Source organism: Macaca thibetana, chromosome 7 (assembly GCF_024542745.1).
Source record: "Macaca thibetana thibetana isolate TM-01 chromosome 7, ASM2454274v1, whole genome shotgun sequence".
In the NCBI taxonomy this organism is placed as follows: domain Eukaryota; kingdom Metazoa; phylum Chordata; class Mammalia; order Primates; family Cercopithecidae; genus Macaca; species Macaca thibetana.
This window is the reverse complement of record NC_065584.1, coordinates 134972907-134985964: the sequence shown is the minus strand read 5'-3', so window position 1 is coordinate 134985964 and position 13058 is coordinate 134972907. Positions and strand designations below refer to the sequence as shown.

At 38.1% G+C, this 13058-nt stretch overlaps 1 protein-coding gene across 4 annotated transcripts in view; it reads left to right on the top strand.

Moving 5' to 3' along the window:
• TRPM7 (transient receptor potential cation channel subfamily M member 7) overlaps positions 1–13058 on the top strand; it is a 120837-nt gene that overhangs the window by 58434 nt on the left and 49345 nt on the right. For 3 of the 4 annotated variants that reach the window (XM_050797103.1, XM_050797104.1, XM_050797107.1), the window contains exons 13-17: positions 4303–4356; positions 9410–9550; positions 9827–9961; positions 10833–11113; positions 12637–12865. In XM_050797103.1, coding sequence (XP_050653060.1) covers positions 4303–4356; positions 9410–9550; positions 9827–9961; positions 10833–11113; positions 12637–12865 — 840 coding nt within the window. The remainder of the gene's footprint in view (positions 1–4302; positions 4357–9409; positions 9551–9826; positions 9962–10832; positions 11114–12636; positions 12866–13058) is intronic. The other variant, XM_050797105.1, reaches the window with a different exon arrangement.

Here is a 13058-nt window from a genome sequence, read left to right as displayed (position 1 = left end):
GAAAACTTATTATTCTTGTCACAAAGACTTTCTCATTTTATTCCAAATTTTTATTATCATTAGCATTGAAGATATACTACCCTTCTTAGTGGTTTTCTGATGAATATGAATTTACTACCCAAATCCTTAACTTGATTTTCAAAGATCTTCATATATTGCCCCAGCTACTTTTCTCACTTGGCCTTTTTATTGCTCCCCAAATCCTGGGGGAGAGGGGAACGGCGGCAATAAGATGGTAAATGTCTACCTACTATTTACTAAAAATAAAAACTTTTTTTTTTTTTTTATTAGATGGAGTCTCGCTCTGTCGCCAGGCTGGAGTGCAGTGGCGCCATCTTGGCTCTCTGCAAACTCCACCTCCCTGTTTCAAGTGATTCTCCTGCCTCAGCCTCCCAAGTAGCTGGGACTACAGGCATGTGCCACCGCACCCAGCTAATTTTTGTATTTTTAGTACAGTTGACGTTTCACCATGTTGGCCAGGATGGTCTTGGTCTCTTGACCTCATAATCTGCCTGCCTCAGTCTCCCAAAGCGCTGGGATTACAGGCATGAGCCACAGCACCCAGCCAAAAATACAAACTTTTTTTAAAAAAGCATTTGCTGTTTTCACAGTGCTGGTCTGTTTTGCTTCCAACTAATAACCCGTTTATTGAAATGTTGTTCATTGCTTAGAACTTAGCTCAAATGCATGCCACTGGTTCCATGAAGCTTGATGGCATAGTTAAGTACAATTATTAGGTCTTTCCCTTTGGATTGTAAATTTCTTTAAAGTAGGTATTATATCTTATTTTCTCCCATTTTTTTCTTTTTTTGAGACAGAATCTCACTCTGTCGCCCAGGCTGGAGTGCAGTGGCACGATCTGGGCTCACTGCAACCTCTGCCTCCCGGGTTCAAGCAATTTTCCTGCCTCAGCCTCCCGAGTAGCTGAGATTACAGGTGTGCGCCACCATGCCCAGCTAATTTTTGTATTTTTAGTAGAAATGGGGTTTTACCATGTTGACCAGGCTGGTCTTGAACTCCCAGCTTCAGGTGATCCGCCTGCCTCAGCCTCCCAAAGTTCTGGGATTACAGGCATGAGCCACCAGGCCCAGCCTCCATTATTTTCTTTTAATAGTGCATAGCACATTTGCATTGAACTTTGTTGACATTTTACTGTCCCTAGTGGATAGATGTAAAAATTAAAAGGATTATTCATTGTGCTGTAGTAAGGTTTATCCCTGAAATATAAAGCAGTGTAAAATAATAAAAATAAACATTGATCCCATTAGCAAGGCAAGTAATTTTTAAATTATGTAACTCAAAGGTCTTAAGAAAATACTGTAGTTACTTTTAGCATCAATTATTGATGAAGTTTTAAAACATTTAAGGGCTTGCAACATGATAAAGTAGTGGTTCTCAAACTTTTTAATTTCAGGGTTCCTTTACATTAAAATTATCAAGAACTTCAGAGAGCTTTTCTAAAGAGGTTTTGTTTATGTGTGTTGGTATTTTAGAATGTAAAAATGCGAGTTTTAAAAAATATTTGTTTTTATTAAAGTAGCAATTATGTTTACTTAAAATTTCTAACCTTATCCCATGTTAACATAAATATTTGTTATTTGTATTTCTTTTTTCTTAAATTAGCACCTTCTGCCTGATACGTTTTTATTTTTATTTTTTTTTTGAGACGGAGTTTTGCTCTCGTCATCCAGGCTGGAGTGCAATGGCACAATCTCAGCTCACTGCAACCTCCACGTCCCAGATTCAAGTGATTCTCCTGCCTCAGCCTCCCAAGTAGCTAGGATTAGAGATGCCCACCACCACACCTGGCTAATTTTTGCGTTTTTAGTAGTGATGAGGTTTCATCATGTTGGCCAGGCTGGTCTTGAACTCCTGATCTAAGGTGATCCACCCGCCTCGACCTGCCAAAGTGCTGGGATTACAGGCATGAGCCACCGCGCCCAGCCTGCTATGTTTTTATTTTTAAAGAAAACAGAAAAATTGCTGAGGAGAGGAAAACATTTTTGCAAATGTCTTTAAAGTCTAGCCTTATAAAAGCAGCTGGATTCTCATATTTGCTTCTGAATTTAATCTCACAATATCACACATCAGAAAGCTTCTGGAAAACTTCACCAAACACGGAGAGAATAAGAATGAAACAATACAAATACAATTTTAATATGATTAGGAAAAAAGTCTTGATCTCATGGAACTCCCAAAGGAATCATGGGGGCCTCAGGTGTCCCCAGGTCACACTTTGAGAATTACTATGTTAAAGTACATTTATTATTTACTAACAGTTTATTTTTAATGGATAAACATTTAATAGAGTAGGATAAAATAGAATTAAAAAAATTCTAAGTGCCTTTGCATATGATTATATACCGTTGGAGAAAAATGCAGTGAAATTCCCCAGTACTCCCAAAATATGAGATGCTTCTTACTAACTTAGAAGAAACTCTTATTTTAAAAAGTTAACCTGTGGGGGAGAATTGGCAGAGAGAACTTAGCCCCTGAGTGGATAGACTAAATAAATATTGTTGTTGTTTTTTTAAAAATTTTTTATTTTTGGGGGGATGGAGTTTCACTCTTGTTGCCCAGGCTGGAGCACAGTGGCGTGATCTCGGCTCACCACAACCTCCGCCTCCCGGGTTCAAGCGATTCTTCTGCCTCAGCCTCCCGAGTAGGTGGGATTACAGGCATGCGCCACCACACTGGGCTAATTTTGTGTTTTTTCAGTAGAGACGGGGTTTCTCCGTGTTTGGTCATGCTGGTCTCGAACTCCCAACCTCAGGTGATCCACCCGCCTCGGCCTCCCAAAGTGCTGAGATTACAGGCTTGAGCCACCGTGCCCGGCCCTAAATAAATATTGTAAAAAGAAGACAGAGCAAAGTAAAGTATAATTTATATGCAATGTCAATTGTAGTCATCTTAGATATTATATAGAATTTGAAAGCCAGGAATATAAAAGAAAATAACTTTTTCTCCAAAGAAATAATGGTAGATGGCCGGGTGCGGTAGCTCACGCCTGTAATCCCAGCACTTTGGGAGGCTGAGGCAGGAGACTATCCTGGCTAACACAGTGAAACCCTGTCTCTACTGAAAATACAAAGAAGTTAGCAGGGCGTGGTAGCAGCGGGCACCTGTAGCCCCAGCTACTTGGGAGGCTGAGGCAGGAGAATGGCGTGAACCCAGGAGGCGGAGCTTGCAGTGAGCCGAGATTGCACCTCTGCAGTCCAGCCTGGGCGACAGAGCGAGATTCCATCTCAAAAAAAAAAAAGAAATAATGGTAGGTGCACCCAGTTAAATTTTAAAACATTTTACAAAGTAGATGTGATCGAAATAAAAAAGTAGATTGAGTTGATTACTATAATAACTTATCATATAAAATATCAATACACGGGTGGCATTAAATCCCATTTGATAATTCTTTTAAACAATAGGATTTAAAGTATTTAGAAGTCTCTTGATTTGTGTCACCTGGAATTCATTGCATTAAATTTCAGACGGGTCAAATGACTACCTCAGGTCTTTTTGAGCCATTTACTTCCTTCTTGGTCGAGGAGAATAGATATTTGGCTATTTTTTCAAAATACAGACTGCCATCAAAATGAGATTACTAGAAAGGTGGAACTTGCGATTAGTCCACTCTAACATTATATATTAAGAGAAGTAAGATAATGGCAAAATTATGGCATATATAAATGTTAAATCAGGGATGTCCAATCTTTTGGCTTTCCTGAGCCACATTGGAAGAAGAATTGTCTTGGGCCATACATAAAATATACTAATGATAGCTGATGAGCTTAAAAAAAAAAAATTGGAAAAAAACTCAATGTTTTAGGAAAGTTTACAAATTTGTGCTGGGCCGCATTCAAAGCCTTCTTGGGCTGTATGCAGCCCGTGGGCTACAGGTTGGACAAGCTTATGTTAAAAGACTTGTTACTCAAAATATTTAAAGTCTCAATATGACTTTATTAGTGATGGAACAGAGGAACAGACATTTTAACAAGAAGAAAGGTATTGTACAGCGCCATTATCAATGAAATAAATGTAAATTTAAATTTAAGGTACAGTTGTAAAGTTGCAGTGTTGACATGACTTTTATGAAACAAAAAAGAATATCATTTTAGTGATACTCTAAGATTATTTGTTTTTTGGCAGTAAACGTGACAATTCTTTGTTGTTCTACTTTATGAATAGAACTTAAGGAAATAACTCCAAAACAGTGTAATTTATATAAGGAGGTTCTCAAAAATCCTGTAAACTTTAAATTATTTTAGAAGAAAAATAATAGTTTGCTGTAACTTTTTCTCCCTAAAGAAACAAGGTCCAACTAATCCAATGCTGTTTCATCTTGTTCGAGACGTCAAACAGGTAAAAGATTATTTTTGCTTTTGAAAAATGTTATTTTAAAAAATCATTTATATTTCATCTTTTTTTTTTTTTAAAGCATTTGGAAATACCAATAAAATTAGTTTACAGAACAAGATAAAATATGGGCTGAATTTGTGGTAAGAGAGGAGTAAAGAGCATAATGTATCAGAAAACAAGAAAAAAAGAGAATTTATGAAATTAAGACCACTGCCAGGCATGGGAGGCTCAAACCTGTAATCCCAGCATTTCGGCAGGTTGAGACTGGTGGATTGCTTGAGCCCAGGAGTTCGAGACCAGCCTGGGCAGCATGCTGAAATCACATCTCTACAAAAAGTTAAAAAAATTACCTGGGCATGGTGGTGCACACCTGTAGTACCAGCTACTCGGGAGGCTGAGGTGGGAGGATCGCTTGAGGCCAGGAGGTGGAGGCTGCCATGAGCCATGATCTTGCCATTGCATTCCAGCCTGGGAACAGAGTGAGACTCTGTCTTAAAAAAAAAAAAAAAAAAAAAAAGCTATTGAGCTTCTGGTCATCCAAGATAGAATATGATGTATAAAGCTCATTGGTTCATAAAAGAAAGACTGTTGATAGAATGTATCTTTTTTCCTCTATCTTCAGCAGAAATTTGTTCCTTAGCAAATTGTCCGAATGTAAAGGATACTGAATAAGGAAATTGAGGACAGGGTCATGATCTTAATGGCAGACTTTGCCAGTAAAAATGCTGAAAAGCTCTCTCCCCTTAAAAAAAAATGCCAGTAGAAATACTGAAAAGCTCTCTCCCCTTAAAAAAAAAATGTAGTGTTTCTACTCAGCCATACAAAAGAATGAAATCATGTCCTTTGTGGCAATGTGAATGGAACTAGAGGTTCATTATCCTAAGTGAAATAACTTAGTCAAATACCACGTTTTCACTTATAAGTTGGAGCTAAACAATGGGTACCTGTGGACATAGAGTGGAATGATAGACACTGGAGACTTAACAAAAGGTGGGAGGTTGGGTTGGGGGGTGAGGGTTGAACAATTTACCTGTGGGTACACTATTCTCCATTCAGGTAATAGGTACACTGAAAGCCTCGTCTTCACCACTACATAACACATGCATGTAAGAAATCTATACTTGTAACCCTAAATATATATAAATCGCTTTAACATTTTTAAAAGTAAAACAAAATCTAGTATTGGTAGTGATGAATGTATAACACTCTCATGATCTCAGGCTGTTCTGTGGCCACTAAATTGATGTACCCTTATTCCTCTTCTCTCCTATCAGGATTGTTTGTGAACTAAAAGTTTTAAACATTTATCACCACTTTTATAGCCATTTATATTGGTGTTCAATACAGTTTTGTTTTCCTTGATAAAATAGTATTTATATTTATTTGGTTAAAATATCTTCTGAGTTTCTAAACTTAAATTTTGTTTAGAATTATTTATTTCAGCTTTTATTTGCTACTTAATATGAGTGCATTATTAAACACATCGAAGGCCAGGCCTGGTGGCTCATACCCGTAATACCAGCACTTTGGTAGTCTGAGGTGGGAGGATCGCCAGAGAGAAAGTGTTCGAGACCAGCCTGGGCAACAAAGCGAGACCTTGTCTCTACAAAAAAATTAAAAATTAGCCTGGCATGTTGTCACCTGCCTGTAAGTCCCAAATGATTGGTGGGGGTGTGGGGGGCACTGAGGGAGGATCACTTGAGCCCGCAGTGAGCTGTCATTGAGCCACTGTACTCCAGTCTGGGTACACATCAAGGCCCTGTCTTAAGAAAAAAGAATGACATTAGAAATGTCATTTTTAACAGCCTTGAGGATGTTTTTTAAAAATGTCATTTTCTGTTTTCATTTTCATTATTTTGTAACTGATTTAATACTAAACTATCCCATAGGAAGAACCGAGACATTTTATATTAAAAAAAATTTTTTTTGGAAATGAAGTTTTGCCCTTTCTTGCCCAGGCTGGAGTACGGTGGCGCGATCTCGGCTCACTGCAACCTCCGTCTCCCGGGTTCAAGTGATTCTCCTGCCTCAGCCTCTTGAGTAGCTAGGATTGCAGGTGTCTGCCACCACGCCTGGCTGATTTTGTTTTTTTTGAGATGGAGTCTTGGTCTGTTGCCCAGGTTGGAGTGCAATGGCACGATCTTGGTTCACTGCACCCACTGCCTCTCAGGTTCAAGCAGTTCTCCTATCAGCCTCCCAAGTAGCTGGCACTACAGGTGCGTGCCACCACACCCGGCTTATTTATTTATTTATTATTGTTATTATTTTTTTTGTAGAGATGGGGTTTCATCATGTTGGCCAGGCTGGTCTCGAACCCCTGACCTCAGGTGATCCACCCACCTCGGCCTCCCAAACTGCTGGGATTACAGGTGTGAGCCATTACGCCCAGCCCACGTGTGCTTTTCTTTATAGCTTTATTGAAATGTATTTCACAAATTACAAAATTCGTTCATTTAAAGTGTATATTGGCCAGGCGTGGTGGCTTGAGGTCAGGAGTTCAAGAACAGCCTAGCCAAAATAGTGAAACCTTGTCTCTACTAAAAATACAAAAATTAGCCAGGCGTGGTGGCATGTGCCTGTAGTCCCAGCTACTCAGGAGGCTGAGGCAGAAAAATTGCTTGAACCTGGGAAGCGGAGGTTGCTGCAAGCTGAGATTGTGCCATTGCACTCCAGCCTGGACAACACAGCAAGATCCTTTGTCTCAAAAAAAAAAAAAAGCATACTTTTTTTACTTTATTCACAGAGTTGTGCAACCATTGCCATAGTCTAACTTTAGAGCATTTATAATACTTCGAAAAGTTACCCTGTACCCTTTAGCGGTCACTCCTCATTTCTTCTCCTTCTCTACTCCCCACTTCCGTCCCCCTCCTAGGATAACTATTAATCTAATGATTTGCCTATTCTGGTCATTTCACATCAGTTTGATTTGGTCTTTTTAAATAATTAAAATTTCCTCTCCTTCCCCTAGAAATCTTAAGTAATGGGGGAGACCTTAAGACCATGTTTCTAAGAATTATGGTAGTCAAAATTTTGGAAACAAATCTGAGAATTTGTATACATTGTTGTTACATTGGTGGCTATGATAATAAGCCCTATTTTTTGATTTCTGTAAGTGATAAATCCTGAAGTAAAGGCAGTAATTGAATATTTTGATTCACATTGGTAGAGTTTTATGGCTTAGTATAGTTTGAGAACTTGATCATCATGATATTTGATAGATAATTCACATTATTTTACCTAATTTAAATATTTCTCATTCAAGTGGGTTCATATAATGGCATTTGTCATTTTTAATAAATAATATTGACAAGTATCATAGGTGACATTCTCAATCAGAATATTTTGAGACTGCTTGAGTTAAAACCAAAAATCATGTATTCAAGATGGAAATATGTATTTTGATTTATTTTCAAATTAGATATTTAAAGGATATAGCTATCTAGAAATTAGAAATTTCACAGATGAAAACAAGATTTTATTTATTTATTTATTTATTTATTTATTTTTGAGACGGAGTTTCGCCTTTGTTGCCCATAGTAGAGTGCAATGATGCGATCTTGGCTCACTGCAGCCTTCGCATCCTGGGTTCAAGCAATTCTTCTGCTTCAGCCTCCTGAGTAGCTGGGATTACATGTGCCCTGCACCACACCTAGCTAATTTTTGTATTTTTAGTAGAGATGGGGATTCACCATGTTGGCCAGGATGATCTCAAACTCCTGACCTCAGGTGATCCACCCCCTCAGCCTCCCAAAGTGCTAGGATTACAGGCGTGAGCCACCGTGCCCAGTGAAACCAAGATAGTAAAAATACAGACATTAAAAAAAAAAAAAAAAAAAAGTTCATGACATTATAATCAGGGAAATAAAAAAAATGGTAATGGTAGGAGGGCAGAATTAGTTAATAAATACAAATTATCTGATGATTAAATCCCTTTAAGATTATTTAATGAAATTAACCAGTTTTTAAATTTTTAAACAGGCCATCTTTCCAAACTCACAAATGGTGTATGTTTCAAAAGTGCATTTGTAAATTGCCATGGGAAAATGAAATCTTAGCTTTAAACAATGTTGCAAGTGATAGTTAATTCCTAGACAACACTATAAAAACCTATAATATCGCCAGTATAATTTTGGTTAAAAAATATTTACATGTATTTCTGGGCCAGTCTGGAAACATAACACAGCATTATTTTTGCCGAAAAATGCAATTTTTTATGTATATCACAATGAAAATGGAATAGTTGGCCAATTAGCATTTCCATTGTCTCTTTTTTTTTTTTTTTTTTTTTTTTTGAGACAGAGTCTTGCTCTTGTATTTTTCGTAGAGACCGGGTCTCTCCATGTTGGCCAGGCTGGTCTGGAACTCCCGACCTCAGGTGATCCGCCTGCCTCAGCCTCCCAAAGTGCTGGGATTATAGGCCTGAGCCACTGCACCCAGCCTCCATCTTATGTGTGAAGTATTGGGGCAATAGAGAGATGAAATTGTTATCTTCCTGCTTTAGGTCATACTCTTGTCTGAAGGCACACCTTTGAGACCTCAGAACTTCAGAATCCCGTATTTTTACAGAACAAATAGAGAAACAAACATCTCCTTCTGTAAAGATAGCTGCTGGCAACCCTTGCTGCTGCTGCTGCTGCTTTTTTTGTTGTTTGTTTGAGACCAAGTCTTGCTCTGTCTCCCAGGCTGGAGTGCAGTGGCACAATATTGGCTCACTGCAACTTCCGCCTCCCGAGTTCAAACGATTCTCCTGCCTCAGCCTCCTGAGTAGCTGGAACTGCAGACACGTGCTAGCTTGCCTGGCCAATGTTTTTGTAGTTTTAGTAGAGACGGGGTTTCATCATGTTGGTCAGGCTGATCTCGAACTCCTGACCTCAGGTAATTCACCCACCTTGGCCTCCCAGAGTGTTGGGATTACAGGCGTGAGCCACTGCACCTGGCCCTTGCTGCTTATACAAAGTAAACATTTGTCATTTTGGAGAGTAGGCCTGTTCCTAGGCAGGGCATGGCAATATTGAGAGATGCTATCTGATCTATTTAAAACATGTTTTGTTTCTAGGGAAATCTTCCTCCAGGATATAAGATCACTCTAATTGATATAGGACTTGTTATTGAATATCTCATGGGAGGAACCTACAGATGCACCTATACTAGGAAACGTTTTCGATTAATATATAATAGTCTTGGTGGAAATAATCGGGTATGTAAAATTTGGGGGGAAATCCATATATGTGCTTTAACATTAAATGCACTTTAAATGTTAAGAATTAACATTAGAATGGAGAAAGTAACACTGTCATAAAATTGAAGATTTTCAACTAAGAGTAATTAGAAATATTTTGTCATGAAAATCCTAAACCAGTCATGTTTTGTTTATACACAAACACATTTGCACACGTATATAAATTGATTCTTGAATTTTTATAACATGTCAGCATGTTTAAATCTGTAAAAGCTAATAAGAGCTCATTTTCAGAGGTCTGGCCGAAATACCTCCAGCAGCACTCCTCAGTTGCGAAAGAGTCATGAATCTTTTGGCAATAGGGCAGATAAAAAGGAAAAAATGAGGCATAACCATTTCATTAAGACAGCACAGCCCTACCGACCAAAGGTAAATTTATTTAAATATTATTCTTTCTGGGTTTTTATTTTCTTCTTTCTAAATTACTTAGTATTATTAAACAAAAAAACCTAATTGGATTTAGTAAGAATTACCTTTCATTTTTGGGTATGTCTTAGAATTGTCATTTTCTCATACACAGAGATATTAATTATAAGTTAATGATTCTGTTACTTTTTTTTTTTTTTGAGATGGAGTCTTGCTCTGTCACCAGGCTGGAGTGCCTTGGTTCAATCTTGGCTCACTGCAACCTCCGCCTCCCGAGTTCAAGTGATTCTCCTGCCTCAGCTTCCCAAGTAGCTGGCACTACAGGCACCCGCCACCACACCGGCTAATTTTTTGTATTTTTGGTAGAGATGGGGTTTCACCATGTTGGCCAGGATGGTCTCGATCTCTTGACCTTGTGATCCACCCGCCTGAGCCTCCCAAAGTGCTAGGATTACAGGCATGAGCCACTGCACCCAGCCTACATTTTCATATTTAGCTATGATGATAACCAAATTAAAATGTTTTAATAAATGGTTACCTGACTCCTTTCATTCCAGTTATACTTGATTAAGAACATGTATGACAAAAATGTTATCTAACCCTTTATTAAAATTATGTTCTATTAGAATATTAGTTGAAATATTTAGGCCCTTAAATTTTGGGAAATGTTTATTGCAAAGACATTTCTGTTAAAATAACATTTTCATAAAATGAATTATGAGCTATAATAAAAATCCAGTTTATAAAATTTATGCTATTATGTGCAGTTTTATGGAGCTGAATAATGTAAAGGATATTTTACTAAAATTTTCAGTGACATAAATTTCATATGGCCTTATTATAATGATCTTTATAACTTTATTTTCCCTGGAAGATTGATACAGTTGTGGAAGAAGGAAAGAAGAAAAGAACCAAAGATGAAATTGTAGACATTGATGATCCAGAAACCAAGCGCTTTCCTTATCCACTTAATGAACTTTTAATTTGGGCTTGCCTTATGAAGAGGCAGGTCATGGCCCGTTTTTTATGGCAACATGGTGAAGAATCAATGGCTAAAGCATTAGTTGCCTGTAAGATCTATCGTTCAATGGCATATGAAGCAAAGCAGAGTGACCTGGTAGATGATACTTCAGAAGAACTGAAACAGTATTCCAAGTAAGTGATATTTTATTATTTGAAAACATTTTTTTTTTTTTTTTGAGACGGAGTCTCGCTCTGTTGCCCAGGCTGGAGTTCAGTGGCCGGATCTCCCCTCACTGCAAGCTCCGCCTCCCGGGTTTACGCCATTCTCCTGCCTCAGCCTCCTGAGTAGCTGGGACTACAGGCACCCGCCACCTCGCCCGGCTAGTTTTTTGTATTTTTTAGTAGAGACGGGGTTTCACCATGTTCGCCAGGATGGTCTTGATCTTCTGACCTCGTGATCCACCCATCTTGGCCTCCCAAAGTGCTGGGATTACAGGCTTGAGCCACCGCGCCCAGCCTATTTGAAAACATTTTAAAAATTCAAAGTAGATATTGTTTGAGTGGCTGTTACAGTGCCACGTACTTAACGGTGATGTATTTATATGTATAATCTTACTGGTACAATTGACAGAAAATTATTGAAGTGTATATATTTTTTAATTCAGAAAGAAACTTTCTGCCTCTATGAAAAAGAGGTTATTATATTTACAACCCAAGAATTAAATATTTCAGCAAGAAAGAAGAAATGCAGCTTGGGCAACATAGGCAGACCCCGTCTCTACATGAAATTTAAAAATTAGCTGGGTGTGGTGGCACTTGTCTGTGGTCCCAGCTACTCAGGAGGCTGAGGATCACTTGAGCCTGGGAGATTGAGACTGCAGTGAGCTGTGATCATGCCACTGCACTCCAGCCTGGGTGACAGGGTAGACCCTATCTCAAAAGAAAGAAGAAATGCCAGAAGTCATTTTAATTTTTGCAAATAGTAGCAATTGGATTAGAAAGTTCCATTTGAATTGGTAAGGAAAGGGCGGAAGTGAGGTTGGAGCTGTGTTATAAGAAAATAGACTGAATTCAACTGGGAGGCACTTCAGAAGCTAGAAGTACATACATAGAATAACGACATAGTTCATAAAAATTTACAGTTTACTTGGGGGGGGCAGTATTGAAATATTAAACTGGAAATGTAGTTTGTAGAAGTTTTCTAATATATACTAAGACCTCCCGCTTCCCAAGTGGGGTCTTTAGAGGACAGTGACCAACTGTTACTGAAAATAACTCTTAACAGGGATCCTATGGTTACTTAGTGGAACTTCAAAATTCAGATGTTTCTCATAATTAGGTTAGTCCCTAGTCACATTGTTCTTCCTCTTTACCAGGTACCAACTGTTTTCTGTGTTTGAAATACTGCATAAACTTTTTTGAACAGAGCATTGTAGCATTGTCAGTTTTGATTGCCTTCGAGATTATAGTTTGATTTCTAGGACTGGGAGAAAGTGCTCTGGATTCACCTTTTCAGTCTTGTACATAATGCGACATATTTTAATATTTTGTGAATAGATGTAGATGTCTGAAAACAGTTATGGTTTTAATGCCTCATAATTCTGTAAGTGTGTGTGAGAATATTAAAAGGTAGAAAGTATTAATGTATATAAGAATAGTGGCTTAAAATTGCAGTTTGTTAATCTGAGTATATTTTGGCTTTTATCTTTTTATAGTGATTTTGGTCAGTTGGCCGTTGAATTATTAGAACAGTCCTTCAGACAAGATGAAACCATGGCTATGAAATTGCTCACTTATGAACTGAAGAACTGGAGTAATTCAACCTGCCTTAAGTTAGCAGTTTCTTCAAGACTTAGACCTTTTGTAGCCCACACCTGTACACAAATGTTGTTATCTGATATGTGGATGGGAAGGCTGAATATGAGGAAAAATTCCTGGTACAAGGTATACTTTAGAAATAATTTTATATAAAGTGTATGATAAGATAAAAAGAACAGAGGAATTAGTCTAAATGTGTAGTAAAATGCCTTGATGTGTGAGGGTAATGGTGGGGGTTATAGAGGTAGCAAGAAGGATGATTGGCATTTCATCCCAAGTGGTATAATGGGCTTCTTTTTTCCTCCTCTTCTTTACTTTT